The 20230-nt window shown below is 37.8% G+C and overlaps 2 protein-coding genes across 4 annotated transcripts in view; one reads left to right on the top strand and one right to left on the bottom strand.

Annotated features, from left to right (window-relative positions):
* Positions 1-13713, bottom strand: part of ranbp10 (RAN binding protein 10) — a 39464-nt gene extending 25751 nt beyond the window's left edge. Inside the window, exons 1-2 of the mRNA XM_005751496.2 lie at positions 13252-13713; positions 3375-3486 (exon numbers count right to left, since the gene is read on the bottom strand). Of these exons, the coding sequence (XP_005751553.1) occupies positions 3375-3486; positions 13252-13450 (311 nt within the window). The 5' untranslated portion in view covers positions 13451-13713. The remainder of the gene's footprint in view (positions 1-3374; positions 3487-13251) is intronic.
* tsnaxip1 (translin-associated factor X interacting protein 1) lies at positions 12736-18674 on the top strand. 3 transcript variants are annotated; one of them, XM_005751497.2, is made up of 10 exons: positions 12736-12878; positions 14461-14542; positions 14728-14865; positions 14965-15058; positions 15965-16161; positions 16468-16609; positions 17424-17587; positions 17674-17787; positions 18066-18175; positions 18464-18674. In XM_005751497.2, the coding sequence occupies exons 1-10, from the start codon at positions 12751-12753 to the stop codon at positions 18561-18563; spliced, it is 1269 nt and encodes a 422-aa protein (XP_005751554.1). In that variant the 5' UTR covers positions 12736-12750; the 3' UTR covers positions 18564-18674. The 3 variants fall into 3 exon arrangements, with proteins under 3 accessions (XP_005751554.1, XP_013770961.1, XP_005751555.1); XM_013915507.1 differs by lacking the exon at positions 12736-12878 and adding an exon at positions 14091-14302 and having other exon boundaries at positions 14434-14542; XM_005751498.2 differs by lacking the exon at positions 12736-12878 and adding an exon at positions 14093-14302.
* Positions 18675-20230: the final 1556 nt, after the last annotated feature.

Raw genomic sequence — 20230 nt, 5'->3', positions numbered from 1 at the left:
GGGAACAGAGCAGCTGTGAAATCTGTCTGTCTTTGTTATTACGCTCAGCGTCTTTTAGTTTACATTTTGACTGCACAATTGTGAGCTCTTTGTTTATCACAAAAACAAAATTGTTTTCTTTTATTTATGGAGCATTATTATTTAATAAATGCTCATAATTTAATTTTGAGTAATTTTTCATGTACATCTGTGCTGTATGTTAATAAAAGTGCCTGTGTGACATCTGGGACACAGCTTTGACTAAGAACTCTCTTTTTGTTCTTATTTTATGGCTTAAAAAAAAAATCGAGATATATATCTTATATCGCCATCCAGCTAAAAAATATCGAGATATGAATTTTGGGTCATATCGCCCAGCCCTAGTAAATAGTCATAAAAATAAAGAAAAAACATGAAATGCAACAGGCTAAAGAGTCACTGTAACACCAAATTCTCTGACTTTTCATGGTGAATTGCAAAACAAACCACTGAACTCTCTCAGAATATTTTCATTATGTCATTCAATTGGCTAACTGCTACACTAGAGCATTTCAGTAAAAGTGATTTAATTCATCTACATCTACGGCAGTGAATAAAAAGTTGGAATTCTATTTAGTTTCAGTGTAAGCAGCTTGAAGCAACCCAAAGCTACAGATCCACAGCTTAGTTCTGCTACACATGACGCCACCTCATTCAAACTGACGGATTAAAGAGCATTGAAGTCCATGTGATTTCTGCTTAAACCAGTTTAGATTGATTTAAAAAGTTGTAAACAAAAACTTTGATCCAGTTGATGAGTCAAATCATCGACTTATAGGCTGCAGCCCAACAAAACTGTAGACATACACCAATCAACTGCCCAGGGACTGGAATTGGCTCATATCAGTGATCAGGAGGTGACCCTCTGATTTCTCAAGACAAATAGTCATGCACACTTACAGCCACATGCTAACATATTGTTAGCATGAAGGCTCTTTACTGTCAATGAAGACACAAAATCTGCCAAAGTAGAGTCCGTAGGGTACCAGTGTGGAAAACAACAACAACAAAACAAGCTAAAGCTATCCACATCTTAGCAGTCAAAGGGTCAAGGTACTAAAATTATTAAAGTGAGTGAAAAAGGTAAAAGAGCCAGTATCCTGTTATCTGGTAAAATAAGCAGCAACTCATTTTCAGTTAATTATCTGATCCCCTTTCCAGTGTTAGAGCACTTTATATTTCAAAGTTGCCTCAGTGAGAGAAGATAATGTAACTTATTACACTTACTGCATGGAAAGTTCAATAATTTCTTTTATTCTGGAAATCGCATTGAAGAAAAGTTTGTATATGCTGTCAGTTCTCACAAAGAAAACTAGAATCATAAAAATGAGTATTTTCAGATTACACTAATACGAATCTGGACTTGGAGAAGAAAATTACAATCAAGATATCTCTACGAAATTTTAATGAATTCAAATTCTTGAATTTATGGCTTTTTCTCAGTACTGTCTGAGACCCGAGATGTGAGCTTATTTTTAAGTTTCAAAACGACTTATTAGCTTATGGGTGTAACTTGAAATGTATACACAGAGTACATGTTATTCCCGTGGCATTCCATGACACATCATGCAGCTTCTAGCTGCCTAAAAATGAAAGCCATACAAACATATTTTGCATCACTTCTTTTGTATGCCTAGCTGTTTAACTGGAAATAGGGAATGTTTACTGTGCAATTTGAATTTTTTAAATGGAGAGGTATTTCAGCTCCAATCAAGTCACAAAAGAGAATCTGAAAGCCAGACATTTAACCACATGGCAAAATAATTGCAGAGACTAACCTAACACTTACTCATCAGCAACCTCAGCAATCACTGAATTAGCTGAAAGGCAATGACTCTCTTTTGTGCGGTATGGCCTCATTTGACAATAAAGATCTTTGCATATTCATTTACATATGGAGTTCATCTTTGACTGTTTTATAATGTAGAAGTAAATTTGCCATTCAGGTCCTTCCAAAGAGTCCTGTAATAACAGAACTAAACTGGAGGAACTTTCTTGCTGTTAAATTCCATGTGGCAACTTTTTCAGCAACAGTGCACAACGTTACCTATTCTAGCTGCCAAAATGAAGCAAACAATTCCAGACCCAGTTTATCTAGGAGGATACGCTTGGTGAAATAGACTTCTCTTAGTACTTTTAAAAAAAATGTATCAATTTGAAACTGTGTGTGTGTGTGTTCCTGTCTAGCTATCTTTGTGAGGACCGAAATCTGCATTCTACTATACTTGTGAGAACCAACAGTCACTTGTGAGGACACACTCGCCGGTCCTCACAAGTTTGAAGGCCTTTTTGAGGCTCAAAATGTGGTTTTAGTGTCAGGGTTACAATTAGGTTATGGTTAGGGTAAGGGTTAGGCATTCATTTTTAATGGTTAGGGTAAGGTGCTAGGGAAACCATTATGTCAATGAAGGTCCTCACTAAGATAGCTGAACAGGCTTGCTTGTGTGTGTGTGTGTGTGTGTGTGTGTGTGTGTGTGTGTGCGCGCGTGCGCGTTCTGATTAAATAATCAATTCCCACAGGGCCATGATGAAGAGGCAGTCTGGGCTCAAAACGTTCCATATTTCCTAATTCTGGAAATGACACCCAATTATTGTAATTCTAGGGCAACTAAGAAGAATTTCTTGACTATAAGCATACAGATCTACAATTTTCAGGTGTAGTCCCTCACATTAGATGACAGTGATGATTACTAAAACTGTACTTTTAAGGCTGGCTACCATTTTCACTGGTACAGCAGATGAACAAAAACACCCCAAAATTTTCCACTGATGTAACTCTCTCTGTCGTGACAAAGGATTTGGACAGTAATACGATAATTGATATAAAGACTGCTGTTTTGATACAGACTCAAGGTGGAAAAAACTTTGCACAACCAAGTTAACAGGTGTAAATGCAAAAAACTGACAAAAAGGAACAAAGACATTGTTACCGACAAATTTTGCACCAGTGCTACAAATGATTGTCATAAAAAATACTATTTTTATAACCATCAAATTAAATGTTTAAATGTTAATTAAAAATCGAATTCATGTAATTTATTTCAAGTTATTAAAGTTGGCTATTTTTTTCTTTAAAATGAAACAATAAGAGGCAGGGTTTTACATATACACACATATATAAAACCCTACTCCTCTGATAATATCCTCAGAAAACAGCCAGTGCAGTGACTCATGGACCTAAGCTTCAAAGTCAGAATATAATAAAAACTAACAGGAAATACACAAAGTTACTGCAATTTTATTTTTGCGTGGGCACACTGAACATGTTATGAATGACCCGAGGGGGGGCGCTAAGTCAGGTTACCATGGTAACATAGGGCACCAACTCTAAGGTTTTAAAAGTTGCATCTGCTTACCCATCTCGACCTTTGCTGACAATCTTGACTTCAAAGTAGTAGATCCCACAGGCAGCAGGGATTGGGTGTGTGGCTCGCACTGATGCTGCATCTTTGTGGTTCTTTCCATGACCTGATAAAAGAGAAATACAAGGTGTACATGAAGAACATGGTAGCCTAATACAAAAGGACTTTAAAAACAAAGAAACACTGGGCTTGCATTTGACTCCTGATTGTCTACCAAAGTCTCATGATATGGCACTGACCTGGATTCTTAGTATTTACATAGTTTAATTAGTCATAAATTTGCTATCTGGTCAAAAGAAAAAAAACACATAAAAAGTAGAACCTGACATTTAGAGACAAACACACTGACGAATAAACTTAACTTAACTTAGACTAGATGTTAAACTTAACATATAGTCTAGTAACTAGTAGTGCAAATGACGTTTTCAAATGTAGATAAATAACTAGGTAGAAGTGTACAAAAGGCCACCCCCAAACACCAGGTATCCATGGACATTGCCCATGGACTAAATTGCCTTTAAAAAGACACTGGTTTACATCTACATTTGGTTGAAACGTGGCCTGTTAAAAGTTGACCAAATTATGTTTATTTTTGTGACCAAATCAGTAGATTGTCCGAGGCACTGTGGAAGTAGAGCGCCCTTTATAACTTTTAAACCTTTTAAAGGATTTAGATGTAAAGGATGTCTTTTTGTAAATGTCTTTTGAACAGCCTCTTAAGCTGACTTTTCACCTTCAACTTTTTAACCTAATCTCAGCATTCTTCAGACATCAAAGCTTACTTCAATGTCTTTTCAACGTCTTTTTATTAAGGGGTTTTTTTCTGTGTAAGGAGGACTGGATAATGCATAGGCACATCTCTATAAATATGACAAAAAAAAATGAATGTGTATGCGCATATCTGCCTTAGTGTATACACACAGTTTTGGTTGGTAATATAAACAGAGCTTTCTGCATCTGGCCCCAGGTCTTTTGCAATAATGTGCTCTGAACAGACAAAAGATAGAGTGGTGTGGCCAGAGTAACGGCAGACATGTTTGATGAAGACCAAAGGCAGCTTTTCAGAAGAAGCTCATCTAATCTGAATATGGCAACAGAAACAGCTGTAGGTTTGATAACTAACCTAACTGCCATCAGTTTTCTTATTTATTCCCCCTACATTTCCACAAGGCTGTGTTGGGCTTGCACAACAAGGCTGAGTGATCAGTGAGGCTCAGATTAGGCTCAGATACGCGTGGATTTCTCAAATAACATTCATCTTTTTGTTAAGGTGACTTTTCTATGAATAGGTTATACAGGACATTGATTTAACACAGTCTGGTAAAGATGTAGACAATGAGGTCACAGGGCTCATGTATTTTGTCTGGACCAATTAGATTTGAGCACAACACATATTACTGTCTGTCATTCTATATTCAGATGGCTGCTTATGCAATCCCTCGGGTCATGAGAGAGAGAGACTAATATGTTCAGTACTGTTGTATAACTGCAATCTAGCCTCTACAGTAAGCATGTGCATCTCTTTCTGTTACATGTAATCGCACCATTGACTGAGCTCACCTGTCACCACACATAACAAGTCACTGAGAGCTCTGTGTGTGCATGAAATGTAGACATGCTGTAACCTTAAACGAAGCAGCTGGCTGTCAGCAGACACCTTGAGGCTGTTGCTGTTTGTTGTGTGTGAGGGGGACATAAGTGTGGTCACTAAAATAAAGTTATACATACTATAGAGTAGAACAGGAAGTTAGAAATATACTGGCTCGATGTGTTTTCATTTTTTCAAAAAATACTCTGTAAAATACTCTTAGTATAGCATCACTTGTATAGGTTTACAGTAACAACACCTCTTTAACTGTGATCCTAACTCTTTTAATGATATTTGTTTTATATTTTTTTAATAAGGGTGCAACTATGACACTATTAAAAGATCACAGTGCCATAATTAATAATGAACTAAAGCATGTTAGAGTCTGAATTACATTAACACTATATAAAATATCCACGTATGCTAGCCCATTAGTGTTTTTTAGGAAGCACAAAGTGACAGGACATTCGCTAACACTTATTTTTGCATCTTTTTTGACCCACAAATCCACTATGCATGTTCTATCATGTTTACACATGTGACTGGCGTGCCTGTGCCTGTCTGTGTGTGTTTGTGTGTGTGTCAGCCAGTAGTCTAATTTTAGACCTCAGTAGGCCAGCAGGTCTCTTTGGGACTACATAAATGGGTATGTGAGATGGTTACTACCGTTAACCAAAATGTCTGGTTTATAATTCTGCATTCATGCTGATTCATGCTGATTAGGCCGTTGTGGTTTTTTATTTGTATTACGTAGATAAGAAACTTAGAGTGTAACAGTGTTGTAAAGTTTGAATGAAAGGCCATGTGATTTAATATTAAAGCCCTGGCAGTATTAGACATTTCTGCTCTTGTGCGACTTTAAACCTTTCCACAAGAGTTCAAGGAGCAACTGTTAATGTCCTGTTCCTCTTCACCCACAGCACTGTGTGGCCTTAATTGCTTACTAGAATATCAGCAGTCTGCCTCCAGGGTGTATTTTTGACCACTAGCAGAGGCAAAGTGCAAAATCTATCTGTTCAATAATAGCAAGCACAACAAAGACCAAAGCAACACGTTGCTAAATGCCTCACAGTGTCAAAAGAAGCAGAGTCCATATCACTATGTCAACATCATAATAAAGTTAGAGGATTTATTTATAGTATGAGGAAGTACAAAAATTCTTATATGACTTCATGAGGGAATTAATGCCATTTATATTAGACCCTAGCTGACAACACCGCCACCATATACTCAGTTATGATACTACTAAGCTACAGACCTTGCTAGGTATTAAAAAAATGAATTCAGAGCTGCTTTCCTGTTCAGACTCTTTGATTACATCTCTTATTTAACTTACTAAAAAATAACTAAAAATTTTTGGACTGGTATAGACTAATACATTGGTTATCAAATGTGTCTAAACTAAGAAAATACTTCAGTCAAAACAAAAGTGAATATAACACTTTGGGCATGTGGCCATACAGCACAAGGCTACATATTACTTGTTTGTGTGCACAGATACACCTGGAACTTGTGCTAAAAGGTTTGTATCTTCTGTTTTGGTCTCCCTGAGGCAGATTATGCTACACAGCAGCACTTCATCACTGTGGCCTCTAAGAGATATGATGGCCTAGTTAATAATAAATGGAAATCTGGAAATGGTATTTTTCCAAGTCAGTGATATTAAGGATTTTTAAGTTACTTTATTTCCCATCTGATGAGAATGCTGATAAAATCTCATACAGTTAAAGTTAAATAAAATCTCAAATTAAAGATGCTATAACCTGTTTGTCTTAAGTCAGCAATATACTACAAATATACTATGAGATAACAACATTGTTACCATTCTACTGACAATACATGAATGCAGCACAAAGGTTAGGGCCACGTGACCTTTGAAAACATTAATCTCTGAACTTTAATTATGTGTCTTCTGCCTAGATAAGATCTGAGGCAGAGGTATGTTTTCATTGCAATTTATCTACCTTTCTGTCAGCGGGATTATGCAGGTCAAAGTTAACAAAACTTGGTGGAGAAGCTGAGCATGAGCAGAGAAGGAAACTAACTAAATTTTAGCCTGTATCTAGATCACGTCCTTCCTAGTGTGCTGCAGGAATGAGTCTTAAAAATTCATAAATGAGACAGGATTTTTCATTTCTGGTTCCATTTTCTGGATCAGATTTTTGTTTAGATGCTGCAAATATGATAACGAGATGCTTTAAATATTTTCACATTTTTTTCTTAAAACACAGAAGTAAACTGAAGGTATTACATGAACATGTGTTAGCACATAAATGGCTAAATAAGGCTAGAGACATCAGGGAAATTCAGCACCAACTGATCACGCTAAAAACACATTCTTAGTAGTGTTTATATGAACGTCATGCAATTGATGTGTAGTTTGTTTATAGCCTAACAATTGAGTTCTGTATCTCACAATTGTATTTATGCTAAAGAAATTTTAAAAAAAGTAGCATGACTGTGGTATTCCAGTCATATAAAGCTCCAAAATAAGGCCAGAACAGGCAGTTATGACTCTACAGAAAAACCAAGTACAACCTTGACGGTCCCTAAAAACTAGGAGATCAAGTAGCAGCCAAGTGCTGCTATTCAAATGAACTGGTTTAACTAATCGTTAAGCATGAACATCTTTATGAAAGCAGATGTTTTGGCAGTTTGCTGGTCTGGAGCATTCATTTGTGTTGTACATATTAGAAATTGATATTAGATATTAGAGAATGAACTAAAACAGGAAACAATTCTTTAAGGTATTGTTGTTCTACAAGCTACTGAACCACTGGATTGAACTTACTCAGACTTTTTCAAATCACAATAATTCTAGTTTGAAAGCAACAGGTGTCTAGTTTCAATATAGATGCAACTTCATACTGAAGCATAATGACCAAAAGTATAAAAAAAAATACCACATATTGTGATATATATACACACTTATTTTCAGTTATGTCTTATTACACATCTTCTATCCATTTTTAACCAAGTTTAGATGGTGACTAAATGACATTTCCTTTACTCACTTTACTTTTGTTACAGTTAGAGAATTTACACCTTTCTTTCTTAGGCAATAAACCAAAACTAAAATATATTAGAGTTTAAATTGGTTTGTGGCACAATTTCTAGCACACACTGACAAAGCAGATTTACCATAAATGTGTTTGGCTTCCTGGCTGGTAGCAGCCGCCATTCCGAGATCTTCAATGAAATATACATCAACGAGTAAAAGGAGGCAACAAGCCAGCTATTCAACCTGCTAAACCTCCTGAGCCAGAGCCAACTCCAACTCTGTCATACATAGAGTTTGGGCAGCATAGCTGTCCCAATTTTCATGGTGCATTTGGAAATTTCAAAAAAATTATGATGGCACTCATTTTGGACCACTTCGGCCAATTCCAATTACCATGACTTCATCGTGATGGCAACAAAAGTTAGCATAATATAGGTTCTGAAACATGTAACATAATGATGCTTGGCAGGCTATTATGCTCATTTTATAACTAAACAGTGCTGTAAATATTTACATGTCACCTGTCGTAAGAAGACAATTGAAAATTTTCAACCTCTGAGTTGAATCAGAAAATCAGCATTAGCAAAAGTTAAATCAAAATGTAAAAAACAAACCATTAGGTCTTTCTGAAAATACCAACAAATTTGTCTTTAAAAGTGTCAGTTCAAAATATGTCAAAAGTATTTAAATACCTCAGTATGCAGATCAAATACAATATAAACCAAATATATAAACCAAACAATATAAAACCTTTAGTAGACCCTTTAGTAGACTCACTGCACAAATGTACAGTGCAATAACTAATAACCTCTGAAAATGACGGCGAAGTGTATCCGTAATGAACTCTTATCTAAGATTTCTACCTTCTGTATCTTCCAGTAACTTTCCTTGTGATTTTCCACTAAAATTGCACTGTGTTTAATAGACTTTGCTAGTTCAAGTTGTCCTGTAGGAGCAGCTCTTCGGACAATTATGAGCAATTAGGTCCTTGTACAGTGGACTCAGGGCCTTTGTCTAGTAAAGTATGCAGGGTGTATGCCTCCACAAAAATCTGCACAAATCCACCTATGCAGACAACCAAACTATAAACAGTAATGTCATCTTAGGCTTTTGAGGCTCTGGATAACACCAGGGTGGTGAGGAGTGACTATGGAATAAGCTCAAGGAAGAATGCCCATATGGAAAAGATGTATATAAATCTTATAAAGTTTGCATCTGTCTTATGTGAAACTTGTATGAAAAGCATACAAGAGTGAAACCAGACATAAGATCCCTTGAAAAATTATATAAATGGAACTTGTACGTTTTGGATACTTACTAAAACAATATATGAAAGTAATGAGAAAGTGTCCACTTTCATGAGTAAATCATATAAGCCTTATATGATTCACTATATGAAGTAGGCCACATCTTATGCAAGTCTTTTATAAGTTCTTTCTATTTCTTTTCCATATGGGTGTAGTTGCCACACACCTGTTCGTGTACAATAGTTTGAAAAAGTTATTGCCCTCTAAACCTAATAACACTTAGCAGCAAAAACTGCAATCAAGTGTTTGCAATAATGGCCAAGGAGTCTTTTACAGCACTGTGGAGGAATTTTGGCCCACTCATCTTTGCAGAATTGTCTTAATTCAGCCACATTGGAGGGTTTCCCATGATAAACCGCCTTTTTAAGATCATGCCACAACATCTCAATCAGATTCAGGTCAGGACTTTGACTAGGCCACTCCAAAGCCTTCATTTTGTTTTTCTTAAGCCATTTAGAGGTGGACTTGGAGTGTTTTGGATCACTGACCTCTTCCAAGACCCAAGTGTGCTTCAGGTTGAGGTCACACAGATGGCCAGATATTCTCTTTCAGGATGTTTTGGCAGACAACAGAATTCATGGTTCAGTTTACCACGGTAAGTCTTCCAGGTCCTGAGGCAGCAAAACAGCTCCAGACCATCACACTACCACCACCCTGTTTTACTGGTTGTATGATGTTCCTTTTCAGAAATGCTGTTACTTTTACACTAGATGCAATGGGACACACAACTTCCAAAAAGTTTAAGTTTTTTCTCATCAGTCCACAAATTTTCCTAAATGTCTTGGGGATCTTCAAAATGTTTTCTGGCTAAACTGAGACGAGCCTTTTTGTTCCTTTTGCTCAGCAGTGGTTTTCATCTTGGAACCCCGCCATGCAGACCATGTTTGCCCAGTCACTTTCCTTAATGTGGAGTCGTGAACGCTGACCTTAACTGAGGCAAGTGAGGCCTGCAGTTCTTTGCATGTTGTTCTGGGTTCTTTTGTGACCTCTTGAATAAGTCGATCTTGCACTCTTGGGGTAATTTTGGTCGGCTGGCCACTCCTGTGAAGGTTCACCACGGTTTCATATTTTCACCATTTTTGGATAATGGCTCTCACTGTGGTACGTTGGACATCTAAAGCTTTAGAAATGGGTTTATAGCCTTTTCCAGACTGATAGATCTTAATTACTTTGTTTCTCATTTGTTCCTGAATTTCCTTGGATCGTGGCATGATGTCTGGCCTTTGAGGATATTTTGGTCTACTCCACTTTGTCAGGCAGGTCCCATTTAAGTGATTTCTTGATTGAAAATGGGTGTGGCAGTAATCAGGCTTGGGTGTGGCTAGAGGAACTGAACTTAGCTTACCAAAGATGTGATACACCACAGTTCATTTATGTAATAATGGGGAGGTACGCTGGGGTCTAAGTGACGTAAATGTCATTATCATCTGATTTCAAAGACGTATAACAGCAATTACTACTCCAGCTTTTGGTGTCTGTACACAACAGAGAATGACTGAGGCCTTAGTTGCGACTATTCCGCAGCAGCATCTAGTGCAGCCTGTAGGTTTCTCTATTTGTGCACTTTAATTTCAACATGGCTCAAACAAATGGATTGCAGTTTGAAATAAATGAAACCCTAATAAAAATCATGATCCTATTTAGATAAATGCTTTCCTTTTGCTCAACTAAATTTCGTAAAGTATGTGAATTTGAAATCCCGTACTATTCCTTTAGTTCCACGTCAGTCTTGTTATGGTTATTCACAGTATATATTAAAGTGCTTCTCTCAAAGGTCAAAGAAATGATTAGTTGACTTTTTTGAAACTATTTGCTTGCGAAAAGTTTTGCTCAGTTAAAAGTTTGCTTGGTACACTGACATTGTGATTACTGTAAGTCATAAAACATAAATCTACAGCAAAACAATTAGTATTCCAACAAAATCCTTAGTCAACAGCTTGGTCTTTCATCAGGGTGCAGCTGAATTTATTATGTGTGTAAAAGTGCAAAGAAAACGCTATAGGGTGTGTTACAGAACATTAGATTTATTCCTACTATGCAACTGTAACCCTCTCTTTATTTCTAAGTTAATGATAAAATTATCTTTGCATCTGCAGAGGTGTAAAAATTAACACCATTTGCTGCATTTATTGGTACAAAGTCATTAAGTTTGTTTAAGTATCTATCTTGCTGCTGAGGCTGCGAGGATTAATCTCTGTCAGTGCGCAGCAGGACTAGGTAGACACTGCATGGCCTTGAACAGAGAAAATTGGCACGCTGGTCAAAATAGCATCCAAACCACAAGGGTGAGGGAACAGAGCAGGAACAACCAGGAGCAGAAAAAAATATCTCACACACTCCAGAACAAACCTATTTATATGTCATGCCTTAACAATAGTGCAGTGTCACTGAATCTGTGCACCTTTCATAAACATAATGACTCAATGTCCAACATAACCTCAACAAGAACCCCCCCCCCCCCCCCTCATCCTCAGCAATACACCACTTTGAGCCAGTGCCAGAGCTGTTAGGTAATTCTAGACTAGAATACAATTATCTTAACAGCACTGATTATAGCAAAAGGTAAATCAACATTCTCAACATAACAGATAAACTGAATGGAAGCTCATATTCAACTGCTCATCAGCAGGGACCTGATCAATTATGCATTAAATGATCTGCGGTTGTATCTGGCATTAGGCCCGAGTCTACAAATAAGAGGCCCTCCCTGCTATTTCCAAACTGTAGGACCACCACTCCATCAACCTCACAAAATGGATTACACAACCTTAATTTTGAATTACACATCTTGCCTGTATCCTCTCACCTTCTACACGGGGCCCAAAGGAGCCTATCAATTGGGATTTTTCACAGTGTGTGATTAAAGTCTTGTAGTGTTTTCCTGTTTTGGTGTGTGCGTGTGTGTGTGTGTGTGTGGGGAGGTTTGTCTGAACAGCACAGAAGCCGTCACACGGATGTCACCTTGTTTTGATATAGGTGGTTGCTAAATTGAGACGGCTAAAAGCCCTGCTGTCAGCTTTTATCCATCTGAATGAAAGACTGACTGAACCGTCTGGTTGCTGTTAACGTTAAAATGCCAGAGCCCGTCGATACTCCGGATTTATTACCAGAACGGTGCATTTTGGCCTAATGTAATGCGCAGAGGCCTTCCTCTCACGGCAACACCTCTGTTGCCTGCTAGAAACTGGACCTGAAACTGTTGTTAGGCTCGGGGCACGCAGATCTGAATGGAGGTGGACGGGAAAATGATTGGAAAAGACTTCTAGAACACTGCTCTGAAATCACATGAGAAACACAAAACAATGCCATTTTATCCTGTTTGCTATAGCACTGTACAGCGTTAATATTTCAACTGATACTGCACTGGAAAACAACAAGTTCTGTTGGTGTCCACCTCGGAACCTACTGTCCTCAATTCAATATTAGGAACAGCTAAGTTGGCTAACGTTAGCTAGTTAGCCACAAGGCTAAGTAATGTGTTTGGTTAACAGCTTTCTGTTAGCAAGCTCCCGTAAGTTAGACAGGGGTTTGCCAATAAACTATGCGTCGTTACTGCTGCCAGTGTCCCCTTCCAGTACAAAGCGAGGAGAACGTCAGATGCAGTGAGTTTACTCCAAAGCAGTAACGTCATAAACAGTAAATAAACAAAGAAGAGCCATGATATTGAAGATTTCAGTGTGACGGTAATGAGACCGATGGCCAGGGTTAGCGAGTTCACTGTCACCCATCTGGGCATTCCTCTGCTCATTCGTGAAACAAAGCAAGGTTACAGGACAGGAGAGGCAGCTCAGACTAGATTTACCAGGACTGCACACGCACATACACAGTCAACATAATCGCATACTGAGTGTGTATGTGTGTGTGTGTGTGAGAGAGAGAGAGAGAGACCCCCCCCTTCGGCAACAACACAGACAGATTTGAACTGCTGTTTTGACTACACACTTAGGCCCATCAGTGATGAGGCAGGTCTCTAACCTTTGTAATGGACCCGTAGGTTGTTCTGTGACAGCCCAATGTAGCTGTATTTATCCTTGGGGCTCCAGGATCGGGGTAAAGGGGTCTCTTCCTCGTTTACAGCCGGGTAAAGCCGCTTCAGCCTCTCGTTAAGCTCGTGCTCCTGGTAATTAAAAGCAGGATCTCCCAGCGGCAGGCTTCCCGCTCCGAGCTCTGTCATTTTTTTTGGCCTCCTGTTTTTGTATCTTATTGTTCGTTTCTTTCTATCCAAAGCCCAGTGTCAGTCCGCTGGAGCTGTAGGCTGAGAGTGAGAGGGACTGAGGGGAGAAAATAGCAGCGGTGTGACATCCCCGGATAAGCAGCAGAATGTACTGTAGGCTGAAATAGTGTCGTATGGGTACTGTAGTTCAGCTGCACGCTCGCTTTTATGCTAATGTCACTAGAAATGACTACAGAGTTCCACTACTGTTAGACGGGTTTAGGGCCTTCCAGTGAGATAGGGGCTAGGAAATGTAGTTTTCGTCTGTTAAACTTACACACGTTTTCAGAACGTTATATAATTTAAATTTGAACTTTACATGGTAAAACTTGTATTTATTTGTAAGTTAAAGGGTATTTTTACAGTATTAATAGCAGTGTTATTTCCTCGGCGAAATATGTGCCTGTTCATAAAAACACTGTGTTGTTTACTAAGTTTTATTATATTGTAATTAATATAGCAGATATGTGAAATAGCCTTTATAAAACACGTTACCATATATTAGTTATTATATATCAAAGTTAATGATTGAGTTGAGCAGATAAAATCATTGCCATTTTGAAAATTAGTTAGGCGCACACCGGGCAACTACATGGGGTCTTGTTGCGTAGTCAGTCGTCGTTACCATGGAAACCCTGCTTCAAATGTTGTGCTGTGCGACGCTAAAGCCGATCTCATTGAGTTAAACTGACGAAATACAACAGTTTCAAACGGGCTAAGTGTTTGTTATTGTCTACCCCTTATATCAAAGCTATAAATGTCACCAAACAAAAATATAAAATTTCCACCTCTAACACCGTCACAAAAAACAAGGCAAGTGATGAAATGACTTCCATTTACACCAAAAATCATGCTACGTTTGTTTTTATGTATAAATACATTTGTATTTCAAAGCTTATTTAAAGTACGTTTAAGGCAGACTGACTTTGTTGTTTGCATATTAGACTTACATATGAATACAATCTACAAAGTTACACAGCCCAGACATCAGAAGAAGGACATGAAGAGGAAAGTGCTGGTGGTGTATCTGTCCAACCATGTGCAACGAGAAAGGTACGTAAATCAGGTAACATTACACAAACAGCAATCTGACTTTGTCCCGCCAACATCTAAAGTCTTTTAATTGGTATAAAGATCATCTAAGAACTTCATGGCATCTTTATAAACTTTATCTTTCAGTGTCACAGGAAAGTTCCTTTCACAGTACTGTGTGTGATTTTGTGTGACCAATCATGTAGTGCTGGACAGGAGGCAGTTACTTTTATGCAGGCCCAAACAGAAAGCCACAACTTCTGATGCAGCTGGAGAACTATGTGAGCAAGGAGCTTCATACTATCGACCCACATGAGCCAAAATTTCAGGAGCTGAAACTTCAGGTGAAATGTTTTTGTTGATTGTATTTATGTTTAGAAGATATATACGTATTTTCTTGCTGCAGTCTAAGTACTTACAATCTTACTCTACTTTGCCTACAGGTCTACCGCAATGCATTTGAATGTTTCATCACTGCCTTCAAAACTTACCAACCCCTTCTGTCTGCCATTAAAAAGGAATATGAAAACACCTTTGGTCAGTGAGAAAGCTAGTCTGATTTGTATAGATTTTTATAAAAATGCTATTTAAAAAAACAATTTATAACAGATTTGACAAGGTTTTGAAGCAGATTAGAAATGGCGTCCCACAACGTTTTTGGGAAAAACAGAAAAATATATTACCTTTGGGTATAGAATTAAATCAATTAAAGTTTTATATTTACAATACATAAATATCAATATTCTCTCACATCTAAGTGGTAAATGTCTTACATCAAACTAAATTTATTGGTTCAAATGCACATGCAAAGAGAGGGTGTATAATAGTAACAACAATGTAGATATCTCTTTAGAGACAGAAAAATATAATTTGATTAGCCCTTTCTTGCAGTCATAATACACAGCAACCAGCGTGGTTCCATCCAGCCTTGCAAAGTAAGGCAATATATTTCTTTGTAAAAAAAAAAGTATTATTCTGAATTAATTTCTCAAAACTTTGTGACTTTAATATTCAGTAACTATATTAATAATTTTGAGTCTTCTCCAGGTACTATTCTGTCTCTTTGCCATTCACTTTTGAGTGTTTTCTTCTAAATCATCCTATACATAGTCATACACTTTTCTTTGTTGTTTGTTAAGGATTCAACTCAGCATTTGTGAGAGCAAATCTGGGTTAAGAAGTTAATAAAATTAGTGGAAAGGATTCCACTAGATTCCAATAGCCTTCTAAAAGGTCCTAGCAGTTTGTGTAGGCAGTAAAATGATAAGTTCTATTGTAGCATAGAAAGAGTTGGTTGCAACATGTTATTCTAACCTAGTTAAAACTAATTGTCTATTCAGTAAAAAGATGAAGTTTGTAGAGGTTAGCTTTTCTTTGTATAAAGACTTTATATCAGGGAGTTGATTATTTGTTGTAATGCATGCATTGTATACATCTTTTCAGTTCATCAGGGAGAACAAATCAAAAAGCTGGAACCACTGCAGTCCCATCTGAGGCTGGTGACAGAGGAATGTGACAGAAAGATTCAAGCTCGCTGGGCAGAGGAGCAGGCTGAGATTGCTGCCTTGAAAATGGAGAAGCAGAAGCTAAAGGAGGAGATTGAAGCCATGAGAAAGAGAGAGAAGACAGTGCAGGCAGTGGTAAATGGCATACTTTTAATTTTATTTTTGTTTAATTAATCATGTGACTTTTAGTCACTTGGATGAGTGACAAAACGTTTCTCCCACTGAAAACGCTACGTCTAGATGAACAGAATCAACTTTTGGAGATTTATTTATCTGGATGATTGAGAATGCATCAAGACATGTGACTTTTAAGGCCATGAAAGCTTTTATGAAAGCATAAAAGCTTAAGGGCATGAAAGCATACACACAACCCTGCGCATAAAGGAAATGCATCCATCAATTATCGTATCAGTCACCCCATTGCCTGTTGTTCCTCTTAAGGTGGATCATCTGCAGTCAGAACTGTCTGACCAGTATCTGCAGTACCGGGAGGAGCGTGATGCTCGCAGGTTGCTGATTTGGCAGCTCAATGACATGACAAGAAGTAGTGTGAAGGAGCAGCGTTCTGCAGACAAAAGTACAGGTATAACAACATCTATTACATCTTTAACTAGTTAACAGTGAACTGAAAATAACTTAAGGTCCTTTTTTTTTTAGATGTGAATTTAGATGTGATTTCTTCCCAAAATAAACATGTATGGTTTTAAGACAATATAACATATTCTTTATTGGGATTAATTAATTAATTTATTTTATTTTATTTATCAAAGGGATTACTTTCTCACACGCTGACCAAATGATTTGAAGGTTAATATGAGGAGTCACCATAGCAACAATATATGTACGATGGAATTAAAGGAAAAACAATTGATACCCTTTATGTGATACTGAAAATAATAATTTGTTTAAACGTTGAAACTGTCAGTATCTTTATTGGATGGTATTCCTTAGGAAACATTTCCAGTGACTCACTAGAGACTCTCTGTAACTATAGTAGTAATGGAGAATAACTCTGTAAGTAACTGTGTTAAACCCCATATTTTGCATTTGAAAGTTAAAGTTAAACTCCATAAAAAAGATTATTTTTGAGATTGAAAAAATTGCAGAAGTAGTTTGCAAATTCTGTTCGTTTGAGTTTTATTTCACTACTTTCCAACTTTTTGTATTATTATTATTAAATAATTGATAAAAGATGGTAGCGTGTGATCAGCTTCTGGTGTGGGGCATGCCAGAAAAAGTTTGAAAACCTCTTTGATGGAAAAGGCCCAACATTATCTATATTTGAAAAACCCAAGTACAGTAACCTCTAGAGCTCAGCAAAACATATGTTTTTATGTTTATAAAATATAAATGTCTATAGGGAAGTGTGTCATGCTCTTACATGTGTTTCCATTTAGATTGGAAGGATCCTGTGGAAGTGCAGCTCGCTCTAAAGGTGTGTCGAGAAGACCTGAGGAAAGCCCAGGAGGAACTGAACAGGATGAACGCAGAGTACTGGGGTGTTGTGCCCCAGTGTAACTGGGACGCCCTTGAACAGAAACACCAACGGACCGAGCTTCAGGTATCTCATGCTGGATACTATATGTAGACTTCATGACTTAACATCTCAACAGTCTTTGGTGACTTTTTTTTCTTTTTATTGTGAAGTTGAAGACACTCCAGGATGACTTTGATCAGTTAAAGAGTGAGTATGACACACTGCTGGAACTCCACAAACGAGGCAGCATGCAGGCCAAGACACACGTCTCAACCTCTGTCCAGGTACTTTACGTATGTAGAACTTGAACAGATTTTCAATTCTATGAATATTCTAATAAATGTAATGTGTGTGTCACTATCTGTCTCTAATCTAATAAATGTCACCTGATAAAGCTGATAAAGAGCCTAAATATGAATAAATTAGGGTCCAGAAGCTCGATACTGCTATTCCAGCAATAGAGACAGCTTGACAAATGTCATCGTAAACTGACAAATATGAAAGTTGGATCAATCTTCTCAGCAAAAGTAACGACCAACATTGCCACCAAAATGTTTTTCAGACTGATGAGAGTGGGTCCCAGCAGCAAAGCCACATTCAGTCCCAGCAACAAGAGGAACCAGTCACCTCTGATGCCCCTGAGAGCAACATGTTCCCTGTCCATGAGTCTAGGTGATAAAAATAGATATACATTGAAACACACACACACACACACACACACACACACACACACACACACACACACACACACACACACACACAGTCAGTTTTATTTATACTGCATAAAGTCATAATTTTGCCTCAAGGGGCTTTAAAATATGTGCAGCATACACTACTGCCTAGCCTTATACCATCAGTTCAGATAAGCCTTGAAGGTTATGAGTAATTTTCTGTCTGGTTCTGTTTTACTTTGTCAAATGAGAGCCATGTGTACATATGTGTGTGTGTTCATATGTATAGGGAGGCCCAGAGGACAACATATTTTGGAGAGGAAACGGATCCACGTTTGGCCTCATCTCAAGGTGAAGCAGGCAACAGTGGTGATCCCATCTCCTCTTAGAGCCTGCGTTTAGTGGCTGGGGTCTCAAGTTTGAGCCTTGATGTAATTCACAACATGTGATCAAAATTGTGAAGATGCTGAATTAAATATTAAAAATTGTGGCCACTGAGACCACCTGTGAGTTTTCAAGCTTTACCTTCAGTTCCTTGACAATTCAGTGGAAAATGTACCATCAAATCTTAAAACCACTTTCCTAACAGTGAGTGAAATACTCGTATCGTATTTATTCTGTATTACAGAAGCCTGCTTAAAAAAATACATTCATTTACAACATCCAAGTCACCAGCTCTGACGCTTCTTCTCCAGCACACCACAGCAAAGTACATTGTGCTCACTACAACTGGCTGATGGAAAATCCCCATGATTTTACTCTCATTTTGCTCTCTTCATTAGGAAGTAGAGCTTGCTCATCCTCTTTTTGGATACAGCTTCTGTGTTGGTCTTCCAGTTCAACCTGTTGTTGATATGGATGCCTCTGTATTTGTACTCCTCCACCACATCAGCATCCTATCCCAGGATAGACATGGGTCAGTTGTCCTCTTTCCTCTGAAGTTGATCACAGTCGCTCTGGTCTTATTCACATTTGGAAGCAGATGAATCCTCCCAGGCCAGTCCAGTCACCCAGTAGTGCTCTGTGCTCCTCTTCCCACCCACAACTAATACAACCAACAACCTCAGAATTGTCAGAGTATTTCTGTAGATTGCATTGACCACAATTGTACTGAAAGCCTCAGGTGTACAAGGTGAGCACAAATGGAGATGACACAGTTCCCTTTGGAGCTCCTGTACTGTACCGTCCAGTCTCCCAAATTGCAGTTTGTCTACATGTATCAGGTAATCATTAATCCAGGAGATGGTGGACATGTTTGTTAATATTTCTGGTAGCTTCTGTATGCGAACTGCAGAGGGTCACGAGATGTTTTCATGTTGGACAGTACTTATCTCTCGACAATCTTCATTAAATATGATGTAATGGCAAGTGGTCAGTAGGCTTTAAATTCTTAATAGTGTTGAGGTTTTTGGTACAGGAACTAGACAGGATGTTTTCCCTAACACTGATATCATCTTCTGTTTCAAACTTTGGCTGTAAATGTGACTCAGGATCACAGGCAGCTGGCTAGCACAGGTCCTCAGCACCTTGGGGTTGATGTAATCAGGCAGTTTTGTGTAGCCTAATAATGGGAGAATTTAAGTATTTAAACATGTGTTACTTATAGCTTGAGAGTAGATAGCAACACATGTAGTAAACTTAATTTCTTGCAGGACCAAAACAAGGAAAGCGGTGAGGCTCAGTGACGTTGTAGCCCATGCTCTGCAGAAAGAGATAAGTTAATGTGCTGCTAATGGTAATATGTCCACCCCAGATAAGCACCTTTCTCTGCCAGTTTTATATTTCAAATGCTGATAGCATGTTTGAAAATTTCTTTGACTGTTAAAAAATGCTTTGCAACCTAAGGCTCAATAAAAGATTCCCTAATGACCTGATATTAACTGGGTTATTATATAATCTCAAGGATTTATTCTAAGAAAGTTCACAACCCATATAAGCTGCACTTCATTTGTAAAAATAAGTCAGTAGATAGATAGATAGATAGATAGATAGATAGATAGATAGATAGATAGATAGATAGATAGATAGATAGATAGATAGATAGATAGATAGATAG

The sequence above is a fragment of the Pundamilia nyererei genome, unplaced genomic scaffold, assembly GCF_000239375.1.
Source record: "Pundamilia nyererei isolate P.nyererei 1_Seehausen unplaced genomic scaffold, PunNye1.0 scaffold00314, whole genome shotgun sequence".
In the NCBI taxonomy this organism is placed as follows: Eukaryota; Metazoa; Chordata; class Actinopteri; order Cichliformes; family Cichlidae; genus Pundamilia; species Pundamilia nyererei.
This window is presented reverse-complemented; position numbering and strand designations above follow the sequence as displayed.

Excerpts from the sequence above, each read along its gene's own strand:
- tsnaxip1 (XM_005751497.2), top strand. The coding sequence starts at position 12,751 with ATGTGTTTGGTTAACAGCTTTCTGTTAGCAAGCTCCCGTAAGTTAGAC. Across the intron at positions 17,788-18,065 it reads ACGTCTCAACCTCTGTCCAG|ACTGATGAGAGTGGGTCCCA; the intron begins GTACTTTACGTA and ends AATGTTTTTCAG. Across the intron at positions 18,176-18,463 it reads TTCCCTGTCCATGAGTCTAG|GGAGGCCCAGAGGACAACAT; the intron begins GTGATAAAAATA and ends TCATATGTATAG.